The sequence below is a fragment of the Salmo salar genome, chromosome 13, assembly GCF_965601325.2.
Source record: "Salmo salar chromosome 13, fSalSal1, whole genome shotgun sequence".
In the NCBI taxonomy this organism is placed as follows: domain Eukaryota; kingdom Metazoa; phylum Chordata; class Actinopteri; order Salmoniformes; family Salmonidae; genus Salmo; species Salmo salar.
The window spans coordinates 16769238-16790873 of NC_138303.1; the positions used below are offsets into that span (position 1 = coordinate 16769238).

Sequence of the window (21636 nt, forward strand, 5' to 3'; positions counted from 1 at the left end):
TGACCATCCTCCCGATCCTCGACTTCGGTGATGTCATCTATAAAATAGCCTCCAACACTCTACTCAACAAACTAGATGCAGTCTATCACAGTGCCATCCGTTTGTCACCAAAGCCCCATACACTACCCACCATTGCGACCTGTACGCTCTCGTTGGTTGGCCCTCGCTTCATACTCGTCGCCAAACCCACTGGCTACAGGTTATCTACAAGTCTCTGCTAGGTAAAGCCCTGCCTTATCTCAGCTCACTGGTCACCATAGCAGCACCCACTTGTAGCACGCGCTCCAGCAGGTATATCTCACTGGTCACCCCCAAAGCCAATTCCTCCTTTGGTCGTCTTTCCTTCCAGTTCTCTGCTGCCAATGACTGGAACGAACTGCAAAAATCTCTGAAGCTGGAGACTCATATCTCCCTCACTAGCTTTAAGCACCAGCTGTCAGAGCAGCTCACAGATCACTGCACCTGTACATAGCCCATCTGTAAACAGCCCATCTATCTACCTACCTCATCCCCATACTGTATTTATTTATTTATCTTGCTCCTTTGCACCCCAGTATCTCTACTTGCACATTCATCTTCTGCACATCTACCATTCCAGTGTTTAATTGCTATATTGTAATTACTTCGCCACCATGGCCTATTTATTGCCTTAACTTACCTCATTTGCACTCACTGTATATAGACTTTTTGTTTTCTTTTGTTCTACTGTATTATTGACTGTATGTTTTGTTTATTCCATGTGTAACTCTGTGTTGTTGTATATGTTGAATTGCTATGCTTTGTCTTGGCCAGGTCGCAGTTGCAAATGAGAACTTGTTCTCAACTAGCCTACCTGGTTAAATAAAGGTGAAAAAGAAATAAAAAGACAACATTTGCAGTCACCTCCTTGTCTGAAGGACAAGTGGATAAACAGGTTGATGCGAAGCCCTGCAGGTTTTTTCAAAAGTCCCATGGAACGTAGGCCTACATTGAACACTACACATTATCTGCTACTTTAGGCTCAATGATAGAACAGCTAATTCCATGTTAAAATGTTATGGGATGCATTTTCTCAAACAATTTTTTATGGTAGACTACTCTGGTAGGCCTGCATTATGATAAAATAGCCACAGTAGCCTACTTGACCACTGTACGTTAAAGTGGGTACAGCCTCAGTGTTCATAGTAAAAGCACGCTGGAAGTTGCACAGAATTTTCACAACATTCAAGTTTGTGCTCAGCAGACCTGACATTTGCTCAGTCCCCAACATTTTTTGAGGGAACATTGTTAGTGTGGTTAACCTGTTTAGTGTAGTTAATCCTGGTTAGTTTTTGTATTTTTATTTAACCTTTATTAACTAGGCAAGTCAGTTCTTATTTACAATGACGGCCTACACTGGCCAAACCCGGTCGACACTGGGCCAATGGTGCGCCGCCCTATGGGACTCCCAATCCCAGCTGGTTGTGATACAGCCTGGATTCGAACCAGGGTGTCTGTAGTGACACCTCTAGCACTGAGGTGCATTTCCATATGTAGACCTCTGCACCACTCGGGAGACGCTGATCCACTCGGGAGCAGTGTGGTTAGTCTGGCTAGCGAGCAGCTTGCATAAGCCTGGTTGTATAACACTGGCATGGTACGTCTCAGCCCCAGGCAGATGAAACAGAGGAGACAGGGCGTGTGTGTGTGTTTTTGTGTGTGTTTGTGTATGGCTGCTACCAGCTCCCTCTCCTGGTTCTTGTTAGATCTCAGCTCCCCGAGGAGGAACGGACCATTAGATTGATTACTCTTGTCCGTGTCAAAGCACACACAGTCCTAGCCAAGTCCACTTGATAGTCAGTAAACATCCCTGGCTTGAAGTCAATGGGAAGATGAAAAGAACACTTATCTAAAATAATCAACAAAGACAGTATTGATTCAATAGTAATCTCTCCTACTCACTCTAACCTGTTTAACATAATCAGAAGACAATGAAGTTGATAAGATGATTCCAATGGTGCATTTCCATACAGGATTTACCACAATGTTTTACCCAAAAAGCCACCATCTACGCGGGCCATCACCCGTGTCTCCCTGGGCCATGGCTCCAGCAGACCTCCTCTGACTTGGGGCCAAAGCCAGGCCACTGGTACTTTTGAGATTGCCTTTACATATGTGAACTTTAACACCTTCTCACAAAGCAACTGTTTTTGATTATGCAGAGGCTGTTGATTCTGCTCTTCATTGTCAGCCCTAGATATGGAAACACAATGTCTCCAGAACAACATCAGGGTGTATACACCAGTCAAAAAGTGGCAGAAGTGTGTGGGACTGGGTGTTTCTCCTCTCCTCTCCTCTCATTAATAGCATATGGCGATAGGCAGCTGCAGCCTGGCTATATTTCAGAACTGAGTTTAGTAAGCCGCCATAAACTCACTCTATCCTAGAGCTCCATTCAATCCATCCTGGTCACAGAGTTTCTAGTGTACATAAAAAAAAACATGATTCTACATATAATGTTCTTGATTTTTTGGACAATACAGTCTATCTGCAATGTGCTGGTGTGTTTTTGGTTAAATCTGTCATTGTGCTGAGTCCCCTGTGGTGCTGCACTGTTTTCAGTAAAACCTTTACGGTTGTATTAATGTAGGATTTTACGACACTCCTGTTGACTTAATACCCCTAATACTCAGCAAAGAATTCCTGAAATCATTTTTGGACCTCGCTGAGCCTCTGCTATATGGACAACAGCTTGAACAAGAGAACAAACTTTTGTTAATATAAACAGTAATAATCAAATCCCAGATTTCCCTGCACAACAACAATTAGGGTTTATTTAAATAAAAAACAGATTTATGTGGAGAAACATGAACGTTTTGTTGCTTAATGTACCAAAGAGTACAAAGATGGTAATGATGAGCAGGAGGGTTGAGGTACCATATATGTATTGACATTATAACGTGAGTCACACATACGCCTCTCTAATCAACCTCACCAGAGGCCCCTGCTCATCTCTCTTCTCATTGGCTATACACCCTACTCTGCTTTGAGCCTGTTGGTTGTTCAGTCTCCAGTGTGTTGTGCTCATTGGCTGTTCACCCTGCTGTGCGTTAATGGCAGTAAGGTAACAGGAAATGTGATATCTGTCCTGCTTTGACCTGCCCTGTAAACTCACACCAGCTGCTCGGTGTTCTCTTACCCGCTACCACCCTCTACCCTCTGTCTTCCTGTGTTCTCTTACCCCCTACCCCCTGTCTTCCTGTGTTATATTACCCCATTACTACCCCCAAAACACAGCATCCCGTTCCTCACCCCCTGGCTTCCCGCAATCCTCTTTAATGGTCTATGTTCTGTTACTCAACGTGGCCACATAGCCCTAACCACCCCATTTCCACGTCCTATGGACCCTCACTACCCCCCACATGGCTCCATGTTAATGATGGAGCAATGGGCCCTCTCCTGCCAAAACATTGGGGAGAGAGTACACCATTCCACTCCTAGCGTGCATGTGTTTCTGTAGAGAACAACACCTCTCCACTCCTCAATCTAACAGCCAAAACACTGGAAACTCCCAAGTCTACTGCTTCTCAGTAAACTCTACTTTCAGCATTATATCTGACCCAAGAGCTCTGTAAAACTAAGTTAGAGTAGCCATTAGACTGGTCCCATAGCTCTTACTCCGCTTTATAAAACTTTGTATATTGAATAACCAAATATGTTTCTGTTTCTCTCTCTCTCTTAGTTCTCTTGAAGCCTTGGACCTCTCTCATAACAGCCTCACCTCAGTCCCCCTCTACCTACCCCGCCCTCTGCGTCAGCTGACCCTGCAACACAACTCAATTGGTCGAATCCCTGCGTATGTCTTTGGCCACCTGCGCCCCGGCCTAGAGTCCCTCCGTCTATCCCACAATGCACTAGGGGACGAAGGAGTGCAAGGAGTTTCTTTTGTGGGCATGTACCGATCGCTTGTTGAGCTCCTATTGGACAATAACCGTCTGGGTGCGGTGCCTCGCAGTGTGTGGCAGTTTAGGAACCTGCAGGTGCTGAGGCTCGACTACAACCAAATCAGGTATGACTCCAGTGCTACCAACCTTCTCTACCTCTGCAGGTACTGTGCTCACCAAGGGTAAATGTGGCCAAACTGAACCCCCACCTACAGTACCAGTACCAAGTTTGGAAACACCTACTCTTCAAGGGTTTTTCTTTATTTTTACTATTTTCTACATTGTAGAATAATAATGAAGACATCAAATCTATGAAATAACACATATGGAATCATGTAGTAACCAAAAAAGTGTTAAATCATTTATTTGAGATTCTTCAAAGTAGCCACCCTTTGCCTTGATGACAGCTTTGTACACTCTTGCAATCTCTTAACCAGCTTCAACTGGAATGCTTTTCCAACAGTCTTGAAGGAGTTCCCACATATGCTGAGCACTTGTTGGCTGCTTTTCATTCACTCTGCGGTCCAACTCATCCTAAACCATCTCAATATATCCAAGATGGCGCAGCAGTAAGACGTGTTTGTTTTGGTCCCATGTAAATATTGTCTTTTTCGTATACATCTCTTTTTTCCCTTTTTGAAATAAATATACATTCCTGCAACCCACCTCACCCAATGTGGTAGGGATCAGCTATTTTTTTAAACTTTAGACCTTATAACTGGAACCTCCATCAGAAGCAAGCCAGCTAATTAGATACTAGCTATTTAGTCATTGTTAGCCTCTGCTAGCGTTCTTTACCTTTAGCTCGGACTCCTGCTGCTTTTGCCTGGATAGCCCGGATAATACCTGCCATAAGCACATTGGACTGCTTTTTCCCACTACATCACCGGACTCCTGCCGCAAGCTCTGGACCATTACACCGGATCTTCGCAGCTAGCTAGTTGCTACCAAGGAGCTATTGTGGCTAACGCCCTTGTCCAGAAGCATGCACCAGTTAGCCCTGAGCTTGGCCCATCTCCCGGGTAGCAAACGAAGGACACCAACTACAACACTTCTCTTGCCAATTGGCCTGGACCTTTTGTCGACACGGAGCTCCGCCGATCCATCACAACTGGTCTGCTGACGTAACTCGGCCAATGTGCTCTCAACCGGCCTCTGTGTCGAGGATGTTTGGTGATGATCCATCTGCTAGCCCCAAACGCCGTGTCTCCCGCTTGCTCAACGTAGTAATCGACTACTGAACTGTTCCCCGTTTCATCTAGTGCTGCTCAATGGACCCTATGATGACTCGGCTACACAGCCGATGCCTGCTGGACTGTCCATGAACACAAACCGGAACCCCCAACAGAAGCTAGCCAGCTAACTAGCTACTAGCTAGTAGTCAGTTAGCCACTGCTAGCGGTCAACAGCTAACCTTAGCTCGGTCAACTCCTGCCAGTCTGCACAGCACAATTCAACCCAGAGCATACCGGACTGCTTTTTCTCCACCAAATCTCCATATCTCCGGATTCCTACCGCAAGCTCTGAACCTTTTCACCTGGATCAGCGCAGCTACCTAGCTGCTATCCGAGTAGCTACTCCTGGCTAACGTCTCTGTCCCGAAGCAAGCACCAGTTAGCCAGGAACTAGCCTGGTGCTAGGCCCATCTCCCAGCTAGCTGAAGAGGTCCATCAGCCACTCCTTGGGCTATAATACCTATTTTGCCAATTGGTCTGGACCCCTTTTACTGCCGACACGGAGCCCCGCCGATCCATCACGACTGGTCTACCAATGTAATCCGCCCGAGGGGGTTTCAACAGGCTCCTCTGTCGCGACGTCTCCTGAAGGATTCCCACGGGGGACCAGTACGGAGAAAAAAATGTAGGAAATGTATGCATTCACTACTGTAAGTCGCTCTGGATAAAAGCGTCTGCTAAATGACTCAAATGTAAATGTAAAATGTAAGGACCATCCGCTAGTCTGTTAGCCGCAGCCCGCTAGCTGTCTAGGGCATATCGGACTGTTAGCTGAAGAGGTCCATCAGCCAATTTCTTGGGCTACAATACCTATTTTGCCAATTGGCCTGGACCCTTTTACTGCCTACAAAGAGCCCTGCTGATCCATCACAACTGGTCTGCCGACGTAACCGTCCGAGGGGGCTACAAGACTCTTCCTTCGCGACGCCCCCCTAAGGCCCTTCTGCTAGCCTGCTAGCCCTGACCCGCTAGCTGTCTAAATCGCTGCGTCTCCAGCTCGCCTAGCTACTCACTGGTCCCTATGATCACTTGGCTATGCATGTCTCTCCCTAATGTCAATATGCCTTGTCCATTGATGTTTTGGTTAGTGATTATTGTCTTATTTCACTGTAGAGCCTCCAGCCCTGCTCAATATGCCTTAGCTAGCCCTTTTGTTCCACCTCCCATACATGCGGTGACCTCACCTGGTGTCTCTAGAGACAAAACCTCTCTCATCGTCACTCAATGCCTAGGTCTACCTCCACTGTATTCACATCCTATCATAACCTTGTCTGTACATTATGCCTTGAATCTATTCTTCCGTGCCCAGAAACCTGCTCCTTTTACTCTCTGTTCCAAACGCACTAGACGACCACTTAGCCTTTAGCCGTACCCTTATCCTACTCCTACTCTGTTCCTCTGGTGATGTAGAGGTTAATCCAGGCCCTGCAGCGCCTAGCTCCACTCCCATTCCCCAGGCGCTCTCATTTGTTGACTTCTGTAACCGTAAAAGCCTTGGTTTCATGCATGTTAACATTAGAAGTCTCCTCCCTAAGTTTGTTTTATTCACTGCTTTAGCACACTCTGCCAACCCGGATGTCCTAGTCGTATCTGAATCCTGGCTTAGGAAGGCCACCAAAAATCAACCCTAACTATAACATTTTCCGACAAGATAGAACTGCCAAAGGGGGCAGAGTTGCAATCTACTGCAGAGATAGCCTGACAGAGTTCTGTCATACTATCCAGGTCTGTGCCCAAACAATTCGAGCTTCTACTTCTAAAAATCCAATTTTCCAGAAACAAGTCTCTCACCGTTGCCGCTTGTTATAGACCACCTTCAGCCCCCAGCTGTGCCCTGGACACCATATGTGAATTGATTGCCCCCCATCTATCTTCAGAGCTTGTACTGTTAGGTGACCTAAACTGGGACATGCTTAACAGCTGGTCATGGGTGCACCTCAGCCATGCTCAAGGTCCAAAACGATATCTTAACCGCCATCGATAAAAGACAATACTGTGCAGCCGTATTCATCGACCTGGCAAAGGCTTTCGACTGTCCATCACCACATTCTTATCGGCAGACTCAACAGCCTTGGCTTCTCAAATGACTGCCTCGCCTGGTTCACCAACTACTTCTCAGACAGAGGTCAGTGTGTCAAATCGGAGGGTCTGTTGTCCGGACCTCTGGCAGTCTCAATGGGGGTGCCACAGGGTTCAATTCTCGGGCCGACTCTTTTCTCTGTATACATCAATGATGTTGCTCTTGCTGCTGGTGATTCTCTGATCCACCTCTACGCAGACGACACCATTCTGTATACTTCTGGCCCTTCTTTGGACACTTAACTAACCTCCAGACGAGCTTCAATGCCATACAACACATCTTCCGTGACCTCCAACTGCTCTTAAATGCAAGTAAAACTAAATGCATGCTCTTCAACCGATCGCTGCCCACACCTGCCCGCCCGTCCAGCATCACTACTCTGGACGGTTCTGACTTCGAATATGTGGACAACTACAATTACCTGGGTGTCTGGCTAGACTGTAAACTCTCCTTCCAGACTCACATTAAGCATCTCCAATCCAAAATGAAATCTAGAATCGGCTTCCTATTTCACAACAAAGCATCCTTCACTCATGCTTCCAAACATACCCTCGTAAAACTGACTATCCTACCGATCCTTGACTTCGGCAATGTTACAAAATAGCCTCCAACACTCTACTCAGCAAATTGGATGCAGTCTATCACAGTTCCATCCATTTTGTCACCAAAGCCCCATATACTACCCACCACTGCGACCTGTATGCTCTCGTTGGCTGGCCCTCGCATCATATTTGTCGCCAAACCCACTGGCTCCAGGTCATCTATAAGTCTTTGCTAAGTAAAGCCCCGCCTTATCTCAGCTCACTGGTCACCATAGCAGCATCCACCCGTAGCACGCACTCCAGCAGGTATATTTCACTAGTCACCAATTCCTCCTTTGGCCGCCTTTCCTTCCAGTTCTCTGCTGCCAATGACTGGAATGAATTGCAAAAATCACTGAAGCTGGTGACCAATATCTCCCTCACAAACTTTAAGCATCATCTGTCAGAGCAGCTCACAGATCATTGCACCTATACATAGCCCATCCAACTACCTCATCCCCATATTGTTATTATTTTTTTATTCTCCTTTGCAGCCCAGTATCTCTACTTGCACATTCATCTTCTGCACATCTATCATTCCAGTGTTAATTGCTAAATTGTAATTACTTTGCCACTACGGCCTATTTATTGCCTTACGTCCTTAATCTTACCTCATTTGCACACACTGTATATAGATTTTTTCTATTGTGTTATTGACTGTGTTTATTCCATGTGTAACTTTGTGTTGTTGTTTGTGTCGCATTGCTTTGCTTTATCTTGGCCAGGTCGCAGTTGTAAATGAGAACTTGTTCTCAATTGGCCTACCTGGTTAAATGAAGGTGAAATAAAAAAAATATTGGGTTGATGTCGGGTGATTGTGGAGGCCAGGTCATCTGACGCAGCACTCCATCACTCTCCTTTTTGGTCAAATAGCCCTTATGTAGCTTGGAGGTGTGTTGGGTCATTGTCCTGTTGAAAAACAAATGACAGTCCCACAAAGCGCAAACCAGATGGGATGGCGTATCACTGCAGAATGCTGTGGTAGCCATGCTGGTTAAGTGTGCCTTGAATTCTAAATAAATCAAGACAGTGTCACCAGCAAAGCACCATCACACCTCCTCCTCCATGCTTCACGGTGGGAACTACACATGCAGAGATCATCCATTCACCTACTCTGCGTCTCACAAAGACACGGCGGTTGGTACCAAAAATCTCAAATTTGGACTCATCAGACCAGATTTCCTCCGGTCTAATGTCCATTGCTCATGTTTCTTGGCCCAAGGAAGTCTCCTCTTCTTATTGGTGTCTTTTAGTAATGCTTACTTTGCAGCAATTCGACCATGAAGGCCTGATTAACGCAATCTCCTCTGAGCAGTTGATGTTGAGATGTGTCTGTTACTTGAACTCTGTGAAGCATTTATTTGGGCTGCAATTTCTGAGGCTGGTAACTAATTAACTTATCCTCTGCAGCAGAGGTAACTCTGGGTCTTCCTTTCCTGTGGCGGTCCTCATGAGAGCCAGTTTCATAATAGCGCTTGATGGTTTTTGCGACTGCACTTGAAGAAACTTTCAAAGTTCCTGAAATGTTACGTATTGACTGACCTTCATGTCTTAAGTAATGATGGACTGTTGTTTCTCTTTGCTTATTTGAGCTGTTCTTGCCATAATATGACTTGGTCTTTTACCAAATAGGGCTATATTCTGTATACCACCCCTACATTGTCACAACACAACTGATTGGCTCAAATGCATTAACAACACAAATTAACTTTTAACAAGGCACACCTGTTAATTGAAATGCATTCCAGGTGACTACCCATGAAGCTGGTTGAGAGAATGCCAAGAGTGTGCAAAGCTGTCATCAAGGCAAAGGGTGGCTACTTTGAAGAATCTCAAATATAAAATATATTTTGATTTGTTTAACACTTTTTTGGTTACTACATGATTCCATATGTCTTATTTCATAGTGTTGATGTATTCACTTTTATTCTACAATGTAGAAAGTAGTACAAATATATAAATGAGTAGGTGTGTCCAAACTTTTGACTGGTACTGTATAAATGTAAAATCAGGTTTGAGTACATTAAGACCATGACGGCTTTAGCTATTACCACAACTCATCAAAGGAAAACGTGAGACTGAAGCGACCACAGCGTCAGGATCAGTTGAGTTCGTCTGGCATTGCCCTCTCCCTGAGGCTATATAAGAACCAATCACAGAGCCTATATGTAAGAACCAATCACAGAGCCCAGTATCGGTGAGTGAACTCACGTCGCCGTCCTGTTAGAGCACAGAACTAATCTCAGGCTAATTATCCAATCAGAATGATTGTTTTGGCAGGGCGCCCAGAGGGGCCGTCAGACAAGGACAGACACGTATTCACAAGAGTATTAAATTAAATAACGTTATTACACTGTGTGTTGCTCGCAGGTCTGTGGCGGTGGGGTCGGTGTGTCACTCTCGTGTGGCGGTGCGTTCGGCCCTGGCCTCTCTCCACCTGGAGAACAACCTTATAGAGGAAGAGATCCCCTCCACTACCTTCAACTGTATTCAAGACCCCAGTAGTGTGGTCACACAGCCCCAGGAACACATACACGAAGTGTAGACCAGCTTCTCCATTTATAGATGTTCCACTGAACCATCATTAAACCTCCCTATTTCCCCACCTCCCTTTCTTCACTAATCACCTATGTCTTCTAGTCATGTATGTAAACTCGTGTTTGTGATGTCTCAGTCGATGATGATGATGGTGATGGTGATGATGATAAAGATACTAATTTGTATCAGTACAGTTGTGTTACTCTAACTGAAATGAAACTACTGATTTCTGTTTATGTAACTGCTCTAGCGGTTGAGAGAAAATCTGAAATAACAGCTATTCCATCCTGTGTATTTAAGGGTCTGGGGGAGGTTAGTCTTGGGGCAGGTTAGACGTATACCAGGGATAACAGGGTAACAGTGTCAGTGGGAGATCTGAGGGAACATTGGGAAAGAATATAAACATCATACATGTTCTCCACCCTGAGTCCAGCCATATAAACATCTCCAGCAGCATCTGACGCATCCTGTCATGTGAAAACATAGAGGGTCAGGTCAGCCTGGGTGGCAGGGTTAGGGTTGGGGAGGGAGTCTTTCTCTGTGTGTCTGAGCTGACAGGGATGGCATCATAGACTGTGGCACGAGGTGGAAGGGAGTGTGTATGTGTTGGAGGAAGGGCGGAAGACAGGTTTTGTGTGTGTGTGTGTGTGTGTGTGCACACCTTTGTGTCTGTGTGTATGTGTACGTGTGTGTTCGTGCACGTCAGAGAGGGTTAGAGGTAGCGAGTGTGTGAGCAGGATTCATTATTTGGGTTAGCAGCTGGAGAGAAAGAGGGAAAAGGGGAAAGAGAGAGACATGAACATAGAAAGACAAGAAAGAGAGCTGTTCAGACTAGCTGCCCTGTTGAGAGAATACAAATACACTGTATAGAGGAGGCAGAGGAGGAGAGGAGGAAACAAGGGCAAAGAAGGAGAGGAGGGCAGAGGAGAGGAGTAGAGGAGGACAGAGGAGAGGAGTAGAGGAGGACAGAGGAGAGGAGTAGAGGAGGACAGAGGAGAGGAGTAGAGGAGGGCAGAGGAGAGGAGTAGAAGAGGGCAGAGGAGAGGAGGGCAGAGGAGAGGAGTAGAGGAGGGCAGAGGAGAGGAGTAGAGGAGGGCAGAGGAGAGGAGTAGAGGAGGGCAGAGGAGAGGAGTAGAGGAGGGCAGAGGAGAGGAGTAGAGGAGGGCAGAGGAGAGGAGTAGAGGAAGGCAGAGGAGAGGAGTAGAGGAAGGCAGAGGAGAGGAGGGCAGAGGAGGGCAGGAGGAGGAGGGCAGAGGAGAGGAGGAGGGGAGGAGAGAAGGAGAGGAGGGCAGAGGAGAGGAGGACAGAGAGAAGGAGAGGAGGGCAGGAGGAGGAGAGGAGGACAGAGGAGAGGAGTAGAGGAGGGCAGAGGAGAGGAGTAGAGGAGGACGAGGAGGAGTAGAGGAGGCAGAGGAGAGGAGTAGAGGAGGGCAGAGGAGAGGAGTAGAGGAGGGCAGAGGAGAGGAGGGCAGAGGAGGGCAGAGGAGAGGAGTAGAGAAAGGCAGAGGAGAGGAGTAGAGGAAGGCAGAGGAGAGGAGGGCAGAGGAGGGCAGAGGAGAGGAGGAGGGGAGGAGAGAAGGAGAGGAGGGCAGAGGAGAGGAGGGCAGAGGAGAGAAGGAGAGGAGGGCAGGAGGAGGAGAGGAGGGCAGAGGAGAGGAGTAGAGGAGGGCAGAGGAGAGAAGGAGAGGAAGGCAGAGGAGAGAAGGAGAGGAGGGCAGGAGGAGGAGAGGAGGGCAGAGGAGAGGAGTAGAGGAGGGCAGAGGAGAGAAGGAGAGGAGGGCAGAGGAGAGGAGGAGAGCAGGGCAGAGGAGAGGAGGAGAGCAGGGCAGAGGAGAGGAGGCAGAGGAGAGGAGATGTGTTCTGAGCTCAGAACTGGAGCAGTATTCTCTCACAGAGAGTTAAGTCGGCAGTAATGGAGAGTGAGAAGGGAGGAGAGACAGAGGGAGTTGGACAGCTGGAGTGGGTTCTCCTATTTGGGAACTGAAGCCGCAGGAGCCCTGGTGTCCTGCCAACCTTATTGACAAAGTGACTTTACGAATCTCCATGTTCTTTCGGTTGTTCACCCTCCCCCCTCTCTCTGTTACATGTATTCAACAGTTATAAAAAAGTTCACAATGACCCATTCTTCTGCCAGTGCTCCCCAATTGTAGGACATCCTAGCTGAGCTGTGTGTGTTTTCGTGCATGTGCGTGCATGTATGAGTGTGTGCATAAATTATATAATTATATAATCCACATATACTGCCGTGGCCATGAAATAAACGTACATTGCTTTACAGGCTCCTGAGTGGCTTAGCGGTCTAAGGCACTGCATCTCAGTGCAAGATGCGTCACTACAGTCCCTGGTTCGAATCCAGGCTGTGTCACATCCGGTTGTGATTGGAAGTCCCATAGGGCGACGCACAATTGGCCCAGCGTCGTCCGGGTTTGGCCGGGGTAGGCCGTCATTGTAAATAATAATGTGTTCTTAACTGACTTGCCTACTTAAATAAAGGTTAAATAAAAAAATACAGGCGGTGCAATTGCTCTGGCAAAGTGGAGGCATTGCGTTTCATAAGCAGTTCTCTGTCAGGGTTTAAATGAAGAACAGAAGGACCTCCACGGACACTACTGTTGCATACACACCACCCTTACCAGAGAGAGAGGTGGGAGGTAGAGAGGAGGTGAGTATAGAATGTGAAAGGGAGAGGGGGGAGGTGAGTATAGTGAGGGGAGAGAGAGGGGGTGGGAGGCAGAGAGGAGGTGAATATAGTATGTGAGAGGGGAGAGGCAGGGGAGAGAGAGAGGAGGTGAGTATAGTATGTGAGAGGGAAAGAGAGGGGGGAGGTGAGTATAGTATGAGAGGGGGAGAGAGAGGAGGTGAGTACAGTATGGGAGAGGGGGGAGAGGCAGGGAGAGAGAGAGGAAGAGGAGGCGAGTACAGTATGTTAAAGGGAGAGAGCGAGGATGTGAGTACAGTATGTGAAAGGGAGAGAGGAGAGGGAGGTGGTGAGTACAGTATGTGAAAGGGAGAGAGAGAGTATGTGAAAGGGAGAGAGGAGAGGGAGGTGGTGAGTACAGTATGTGAAAGGGAGAGAGAGGAGGTGAGTACAGTATGTGAAAGGGAGAGAGGAGAGAGAGGATGTGAGTACAGTATGTGAAAGGGAGGGAGGAGAGGGAGGAGGTGAGTACAGTATGTGAAAGGGCGAGAGGAGAGAGAGGAGGTGAGTACAGTATGCGAAAGGGAGAGAGGAGAGAGAGGAGGTGAGTACAGTATGTGAAAGAGAGGGAGGAGGTGAGTACAGTATGTGAAAGGGAGAGAGGAGAGAGAGGATGTGAGTACAGTATGTGAAAGGGAGAGAGGAGAGGGAGGAGGTGAGTACAGTATGTGAAAGAGAGGGAGGAGGTGAGTACAGTATGTGAAAGGGAGAGAGGAGAGGGAGGAGGTGAGTACAGTATGTGAAAGGGAGAGAGGAGAGGGAGAAGGTGAGTACAGTATGTGAAAGGGAGAGGGGGAGAGAGGGGAGTAAAGGGAGAGCGTCTCATTGTCTAGTTCTTTCCTTATTCTCCCTTCTACACACGCACACACGCGTTGTTATATTTGACCTCTTAGTCTTGCGCATGTGGTGAAGTCTCCATAATTATAGTAATTTAGAGGCAGAGTACACTACTGTCTAAGAAACCACCACGCGACGCATCTACATTTACACACCTGACATAGCACGCACAGACAATACACACACACTACATACGCATGCGCGACACACACACACACACACACACACACACACACACACACACACACACACACACACACAAATACACATGCCCACGCAAACTAGGACACAGACACTACACACACATCTCTCGTTTCTACTCACAAAAATGTCAGTAAAATGGGCAAAACAGTAACTTGAACTGAATTTGAATTGAAATAATTTGAATTTAACAGACCTGCTACTTCAACCTTACTCATTCCACACATCCAATTAACATATTAGTGTTGAACCAACATTCTACAGCTCTGAACAGATGTTTCATTTCGTCGTAAAGAGAGAGCCACAGTTTGTCAGAGTTTAGTCAGAGTTTGACCTGAGAAACGACATGCTTTTCTTCCCCCTCGCTACGTCTGTTCTACCCGGCGACAGCCGCTTCCTGTGTTTGTTATTGGAGGAGGGGGGGGAGCCCTCACTGCTAAAATAAAAACGGCCAGTACACACACAGCGCAGGGAAGCTAGCGGGACAGGCAAAGCATTCCTCTCTCTCGCATGCGCACACGCGCACACACACACACACACACACACACACACACACACACACACACACACACACACACACACACACACACACACACACACACACACACACACCACACACACACACACACACACACACACACACACACACACACACACACACGGGCAGCTAGTAGGGCTGGCAAAGCATTCCTCTCTCTCACACATCCACCGCACACACAGAGAGAAAGAGACAAGGGCAGCTAGTGGGGCTGGCAAAGCATTCCTCAATTTGACTCATAGAGGACAATAAATAGAGGACAGAGAAGTAGAGAGAGAGGTTAAAAGAAGAAACAGACAGAGAAAGTGAGAGGTCACACAGAGGGGTCCAAATAACACACACAGTTATGCTGATCTCTAGAGAAATGTCCTTTCGACAGAGCAGAAGACAAAAAGAGCAGTTCAAACTACAGACCTGCACCATAATCAACCAAAAGAGAGAGAGAGAGAGAGAGAGAGAGAGAGGGGTGGAGCAATAACAAGGGAGAACAGTACAGTATACAGCAGTTGAGATTACTGTGAGTGTGCATTCAAGTTCCTCCATCATCAAATCAAGCGCACCTAAAATACTTTTAAGTAGGTCTGGTTGGTATAGAGAGTTCCGAGGAATAATTCCATTGTATGGGATGCTTGGTACAAACATAGAGGATAGTGCTGTGAACTAACTCATTGTATGGGATGCTTGGTGCCAACATGGAGAAGAGTGCTGTGAACTAACTCATTGTATGGGATGCTTGGTGCCAACATGGAGAAGAGTGCTGTGAACTAACTCATTGTCAGCCAGGTCACCCGTGAACACAAGTCAGTATTTGACGTCCATCCATGTCTGAGGACCTCAGGAGATGACGTGGAAACTGGCCACTAGGGACAACAATGAGAGCTGTTACCTTTAAGTAGGTTTGGATTTTGCTAGGGTGTTGTGGACAGGGATGGTGGATAGGTGTAAGCATCTGCCTCTGATTCTGCGTTTGATTCCAAAGGTTGCAAGTTTGAATCCACAGATAGAAAGTTGTTTTAAGCCTAACCCAAACCTCAAGCCTTACCTTAACCATTCAGAGTTAATGCCTAACCTTAAGATTTCAGAGTTTATGCGTAAACTTAACCCTAACCTTCAAAATGTGGAGCTAAAGGAAAAATCCACCCAAAACCACTCATTCCTGTAATTTACAGTATTAAACAACACTAATGTGTAAGAACAATATTTTTTTTGTGAACAAATGTTTCATTTTGGAGTTATAATAAGGTTGATAGCAACATGGAAAATCGTTGTGGAAATCAGCTGAAGTCGACTACAAAATCAAAATGCAATGCTCTCTCTATGGGCTGACTGGCTAGCAGATGTAGCTACACACAATAATACCACAGACAATATCAACATGTAAAGTAGTTAGTTACCTGTAAAATCGGATTCTACAATCTCACCATGTTCAACCTGCAGAACGAAGTGCCTCACAGAGTGGAGTCTGACATTCGCAACGGGAGAAATACTTTTGAGCTGATGGGAAACATTGCCTACACTACGTCAATGGGCCATTAGCAGGAACTTCGTCAACAAGAAGTACAATATTACAAATAGTTTACGAGATGTGAGATAATTAACTTTCTATCTATAGTATCGTATAGCTTTGGAATCGTGACATTACGTACCTTCTAGGAAAATAGGCACGTTTCTTGAGAAGGGATTTTGTGATGAATAGCTTAGCAACCGCGTGACGGCAGCATGACAACGTGAACGCAATTGGTTGACAGTCTGCTGGGTGGGGCGTTATACGTTCCTTTATTCATTGCATTCCTATCTCCTTTCTATAATAATATCTTTGGCAACGGCACCATGAAACGCACTCTGGACTAAAGAGGCAGACAAAAAAAGGAAAAATGCGCTAGACCCTCCGTTAAATTACACATTTCTAGAAGTAGGAATATCGCAGAACTATGATCAATGGCTCATTTGAGAGAAGACATCCTCCCGAGTTATGACATCGGCCGGTACTGAAATCCCACATGTATGATAGAAGTTTTCACAATGTAAAAGTGATATTCCTATTAACTTCCAGTGCAGTGAGAGAGACTTTATCATGGTGCTACGTCATACTGGACGGATTTCTGCCTGCTTTAACGTCAATCACTCAGATAGACATGAAAACACAAAATTACCCAGGGAATCAATAGAATGTCACTCAGAGATGCACAAAAACAATATGACATTCAAAATGGGTGTACCTTTCCTTTGAAATGTTACGTTTGAGAAACATGGATGAATGTCTAATTCTGACGGGAGGAATAAATTCAAATCAAAATCAAATCAAATCAAATTTATTTATATAGCCCTTCGTACATCAGCTGATATCTCAAAGTGCTGTATAGAAACCCAGCCTAAAACCCCAAACAGCAAGCAATGCATGTGAAAGAAGCACGGTGGCTAGGAAAAACTCCCTAGGAAAAACTCCCTAGAAAGGCCAAAAACCTAGGAAGAAACCTAGAGAGGAACCAGGCTATGAGGGGTGGCCAGTCCTCTTCTGGCTGTGCAGGGTGGATATTATAACAGAACATGGTCAAGATGTTAAAATGTTCATAAATGATCAGCATGGTCAAATAATAATAATCATAGTAGTTGTCGAGGGTGCAACAAGCACGTCCGGTGAACAGGTCAGGGTTCCATAGCCGCAGGCAGAACAGTTGAAACTGGAGCAGCAGCACGGCCAGGTGGACTGGGGACAGCAAGGAGTCATCATACCAGGTGGTCCTGAGGCATGGTCCTAGGGCTCAGGTCCTCCGAGAGAAAGACAGAAAGAGAGAATTAGAGAGAGCATATTTAAATTCACACAGGACACCGGATAAGACAAGAGAAATACTCCAGATGTAACAGACTGACCCTAGCCCCCCGACACATAAACTACTGCAGCATAAATACTGGAGGCTGAGACAGGAGGGATCAGAAGACACTGTGGCCCCATCCGATGATACCCCCGGACAGGGCCAAACAGGCAGGATATAACCCCACCCATTTTGCCAAAGCACAGCCCCCACACCACTAGAGGGATGTCTCCAACCACCAACTTACCGTCCTAAGACAAGGCCGAGTATAGCCCACAACGATCTCCGCCAAGGCACAACCCAAGGGGGGGCGCCAACCTAACCCAACCCAGAAATTGCTCATTTGTATGGGATGCTTGGTGCCAACATGGAGGAGAGTGCTGTGAACTAACTCTTATCTCGGGATCTGGGTGTTACTGGCATTGTGGAGGAGGGGGAATCAAAGGACCAGTCATAGAATAACACTACAGCTTGCCAAAGACAAATACAAAACAGACTGAGAGAGAGGTAGGGGGGAGAGAAGGAGAGGGACAGGGAGAGAGGGAATGAGATGGAGAGAGAGAGAAGGAGAGGGACAGGGAAGGAGGGAGATGGAGAGGGACAGGGACAGGGAGAGAGAAAAGGAGAGGGACAGGGACAGGTAGATGAGCCCCACAGACATGACAGTTAATGTAAAACAGAGATATATCCATACCAATAATTAGGAATTAGAATACTAAAATGGACATGAACCTTCTTATGATGGATTACATGGTCAGCCATTTTGGTAAGGGAGTTGATGCTGTGGTCTAAAATAGTGTAAAACAATGCAATTGAAGAATTTATCTGCACTATATGTTTATTAGCTAACTAGCCAGACAGTTTAAGTGTAATGACTACATTCATTTTCAAATTATCTGCCATTATACAACGAGTGGGTCTAATGCTGAATGCTGGAATGCGTTTTGGTTAAAAGTGCATTCCAGCCGGTGTCTATTCCTCAAGTTACCACCAGTTAAATCTATGGCGTTAAAATGCCTATTTACTCTGTTCCATCTGACTGCGCAAACCACTGTCTCATCAGCCCAGGCAGGTAAATTATAAACTTGATCTCCACTGTAAAAAGCATCTAGACATGATCTCACATTTCTTTTAGACTGACATGCAGTTTTCAACAGTGGAGATTTGTAGAAACCTTGCTGTCTGTCTCTCCGACATTTGCAATACTGTTTCAATATTCAAATTCGATCTTCAACTGTCCAATAGTAATGAACGTGTAGGGGTCGGGAGTCGGGACGAGAGAGAGAGAGGAAGGCAGCTTTTCTCAGCCAGTCAAATTCAAGAATCAGCTGGCATCATTTTTATGGATATATACAAAGAAATGTCAATTGAAAAAAAGGTAAAACGAAGCTAGTTTGCAGTCTTTCCAGCTTCAGTTTGAAGTTATTGTGGTAGCTGTGTGAACAACAGTGTCCTAACGAGAGAGCACATGTTCTATGTCAGGCGAAATCGTGCCTGATTAGCTCATTGTTATGGATGTATCCAAATACATGTCACTAGAAAACAGCTTTAATAACAAATGCAGCTACTGTTGTTATTCTGTCTACACTGTTTGATGTGACTGTAAATTGGCCGTAGTTGGCTAGCATAAGAACGTTGCCAGCCAGTATGGAACGAACGAACGACTGGGTCGCGTCCATAGATACAGAACAAAAAGACTGAACGACTGGGTCGCGTCCATAGATACAGAACAAAAAGACTGAACGACTGGGTCGCGTCCATAGATGCAGAACAAAAAGACTGAATGACTGGGTCGCATCCATAGATACAGAACAAAAAGACTGAACGACTGGGTCACGTCCATAGATGCAGAACAAAAAGACTGAACGACTGGGTCGCGGCTCTGGCAACCGAGCCAATAGAACGAACGTCCAGCCGGCTTGGGTTGCAACCCTAGATTTGTTTTGGGACTATTTCTTGTGGATGGATGAAATAGTATGAAAATATGAATCAAAATAACGTTTTTAATGAAAATGTCAATCATTATTTGAACATGTTGGTAACCCCCTGTATAAAAGTGATAATGCCCTCGAAGCCGGTGTTTGGAGGATATATTGGCATGGTTCTGGAACTTTTATGGGTTTATGACATAGCCCCTCTAGTAATTTAATAGGATCTCTATGATCCATACCACCACAGCTCCCTAAAATGAGATTTCAGAACAACTGGTTTGAATGAAAACTGTTTCCCATGCCAATAAAGCCCTTAAATTGAATTGAAAAAGAGAGAGAGAGAAACAGACAGAAATAAAGGGAGCGAGAGAGACAGACAGAGAGAAAAAGAGAGGAGAGCGATCCTAGCATCTCTGTGTCTCTGGGAGGCTCTGGTTTGGCTATGGACACCACAAGTATGAACAACCCTGCATTTGAAGTTTCTATAAAGTTCAGCTTAAAATAGACCCAACAAAATTGGTTCAGGTTAGAGTTAGGGTTAAGGTTAGGAATCAACACCACATCTAAAGCTTACCAGAAACTCTACTAGACGCAAGATTCCGAGTATTGCAATGTCGTTTTTCCTCACAAGAGAGGCGGCTCCCTGTAATATGGTTCTGCATTCTACTTACTTTTTTACTACCTGAAAATTGAGACACGTGTTTCATTCTTTCAGCAGCCGTGGGGGCAGTGTTGTCACTTCGTTCCTTGATCTGATCTATAGGATATATAGGCTATTCATCAAAGTAGCCTATTTTGCATTGATAACCAAGTATAATCTCAGTGACTGTTCAAACAGTAAACCAAACAACATGAATCCACCACTTTTTGTTTAAAAGTAATAACTAGTGATTACAGGCTATTGTGAAATGGTAGAACTTACTGTAGCCAACTAGCTAGCCATGTGCTTTTTTTCTCTGTGACCAAAACATGATGATGTTCTATTTTTTGCTGATATGGGGATGAATACACAAGCAGCTTATCAAACTGGGATAATGTTTTAGGTTACACCGGCAAGTAGTGATGGGACGATTGATACCGGAGCTCAGATGCAGTTGACTGATTTGACACAATGTATCAATGCTCGTTTCAAAGTAACATTATCACGTGATCAATGATGTCCGAAGCTTCGTTTGATCACGTGGTTTTTCAAACCGTGTGTTCCGAAATGCGAGATTTCAGTAATTTTGCCGTGGTTCTGATGCTTTCTTCCATTCAAAGTTGCTTTCAAACGCCGACCTCTACTTGACACCGTACTAAGAATATAATTAGGATTTTTCATCCTCACCTTAATGGTAGCTCAGCACATAGAGTTGGGGTCTCTGGGACTAGAACACTCAGAGACAACAGGGAATATGGTCAAATCCCAGCAAAGGCGTATTATTTGGAAAATAGTTGTGACACCACACATTCTGCACATTGATGTTCAAAACATTTGATTTAGTAAAGTATAAGCTTCTATCCTAAATAATGCCAATAGATTCACAGTTTAACAGAAAAAAAGGGATTCACAGCAAAAAAGGGAAGCATGATGGAAGGTGAGAACCTGTAACAGTAACTGATAACAGGCTAAGACTCGCAACTAACCACTGTGCCACATAGATTTGATATATTGTGGAATAAACTTCCATATGAAAATCAAACGCTGACCAGTAGATCTCACTAATGTGCATTGTGTTAAAAGCTCTGAGTATTTAACCATTTTTTGGCACCATTTTGTGAAAGCCACAGACTTCAGAAAGCCTCGGTTTCCCGTCACTAAGAATATTTGCCAGTGGGAAACTAGCCAGGCTAAAACCAGCTAGCCAGGCTAAAAAATACAGCTAGCCAGGCTAAAACCAGCTAGCCAGGCTAAAACCAGCTAGCCAGGCTAAAACCAGCTAGCCAGGCTAAAACCAGCTAGCTACTACTAGCAAGACAAGGCAACGCTTCCATTCTTTCACAAAATTAAAAGACAAAATGCTATTGGCCCCTTGTGAATGGGAGTGGGACTGGTGAGTATAGCATGTTACCTAAAGGTGTCCACCACCTAGAGCAATGGACTGAAGCTTGTAGTAACCTTTTTAATTGTATTATTATTAGTCCATCCACCACCCCCCACCTCTTCAGAGGAAACATATATTGTTTGTTTTTTACAGATTTTCTGCTACATATACATTTCACACACTTTTTGCAACACTGTTATTTGTAAGGTTCATTTTAAATTAATGTTGTAATTTTTGTAATCATTCCTGAACCTGTGA

General features: G+C 45.5%; 1 protein-coding gene across 3 annotated transcripts in view; it reads left to right on the forward strand.

Annotated features, from left to right (window-relative positions):
• si:dkey-32e6.6 (extracellular matrix protein 2) overlaps positions 1 to 10792 on the forward strand; it is a 35174-nt gene extending 24382 nt beyond the window's left edge. For all 3 annotated transcript variants that reach the window (XM_014134599.3, XM_014134597.3, XM_014134598.3), the window contains exons 9-10: positions 3701 to 4027; positions 10169 to 10792. In XM_014134599.3, the coding sequence (XP_013990074.3) occupies positions 3701 to 4027; positions 10169 to 10343 (502 nt within the window). In that variant the 3' untranslated portion in view covers positions 10344 to 10792. The remainder of the gene's footprint in view (positions 1 to 3700; positions 4028 to 10168) is intronic.
• Positions 10793 to 21636: the final 10844 nt, after the last annotated feature.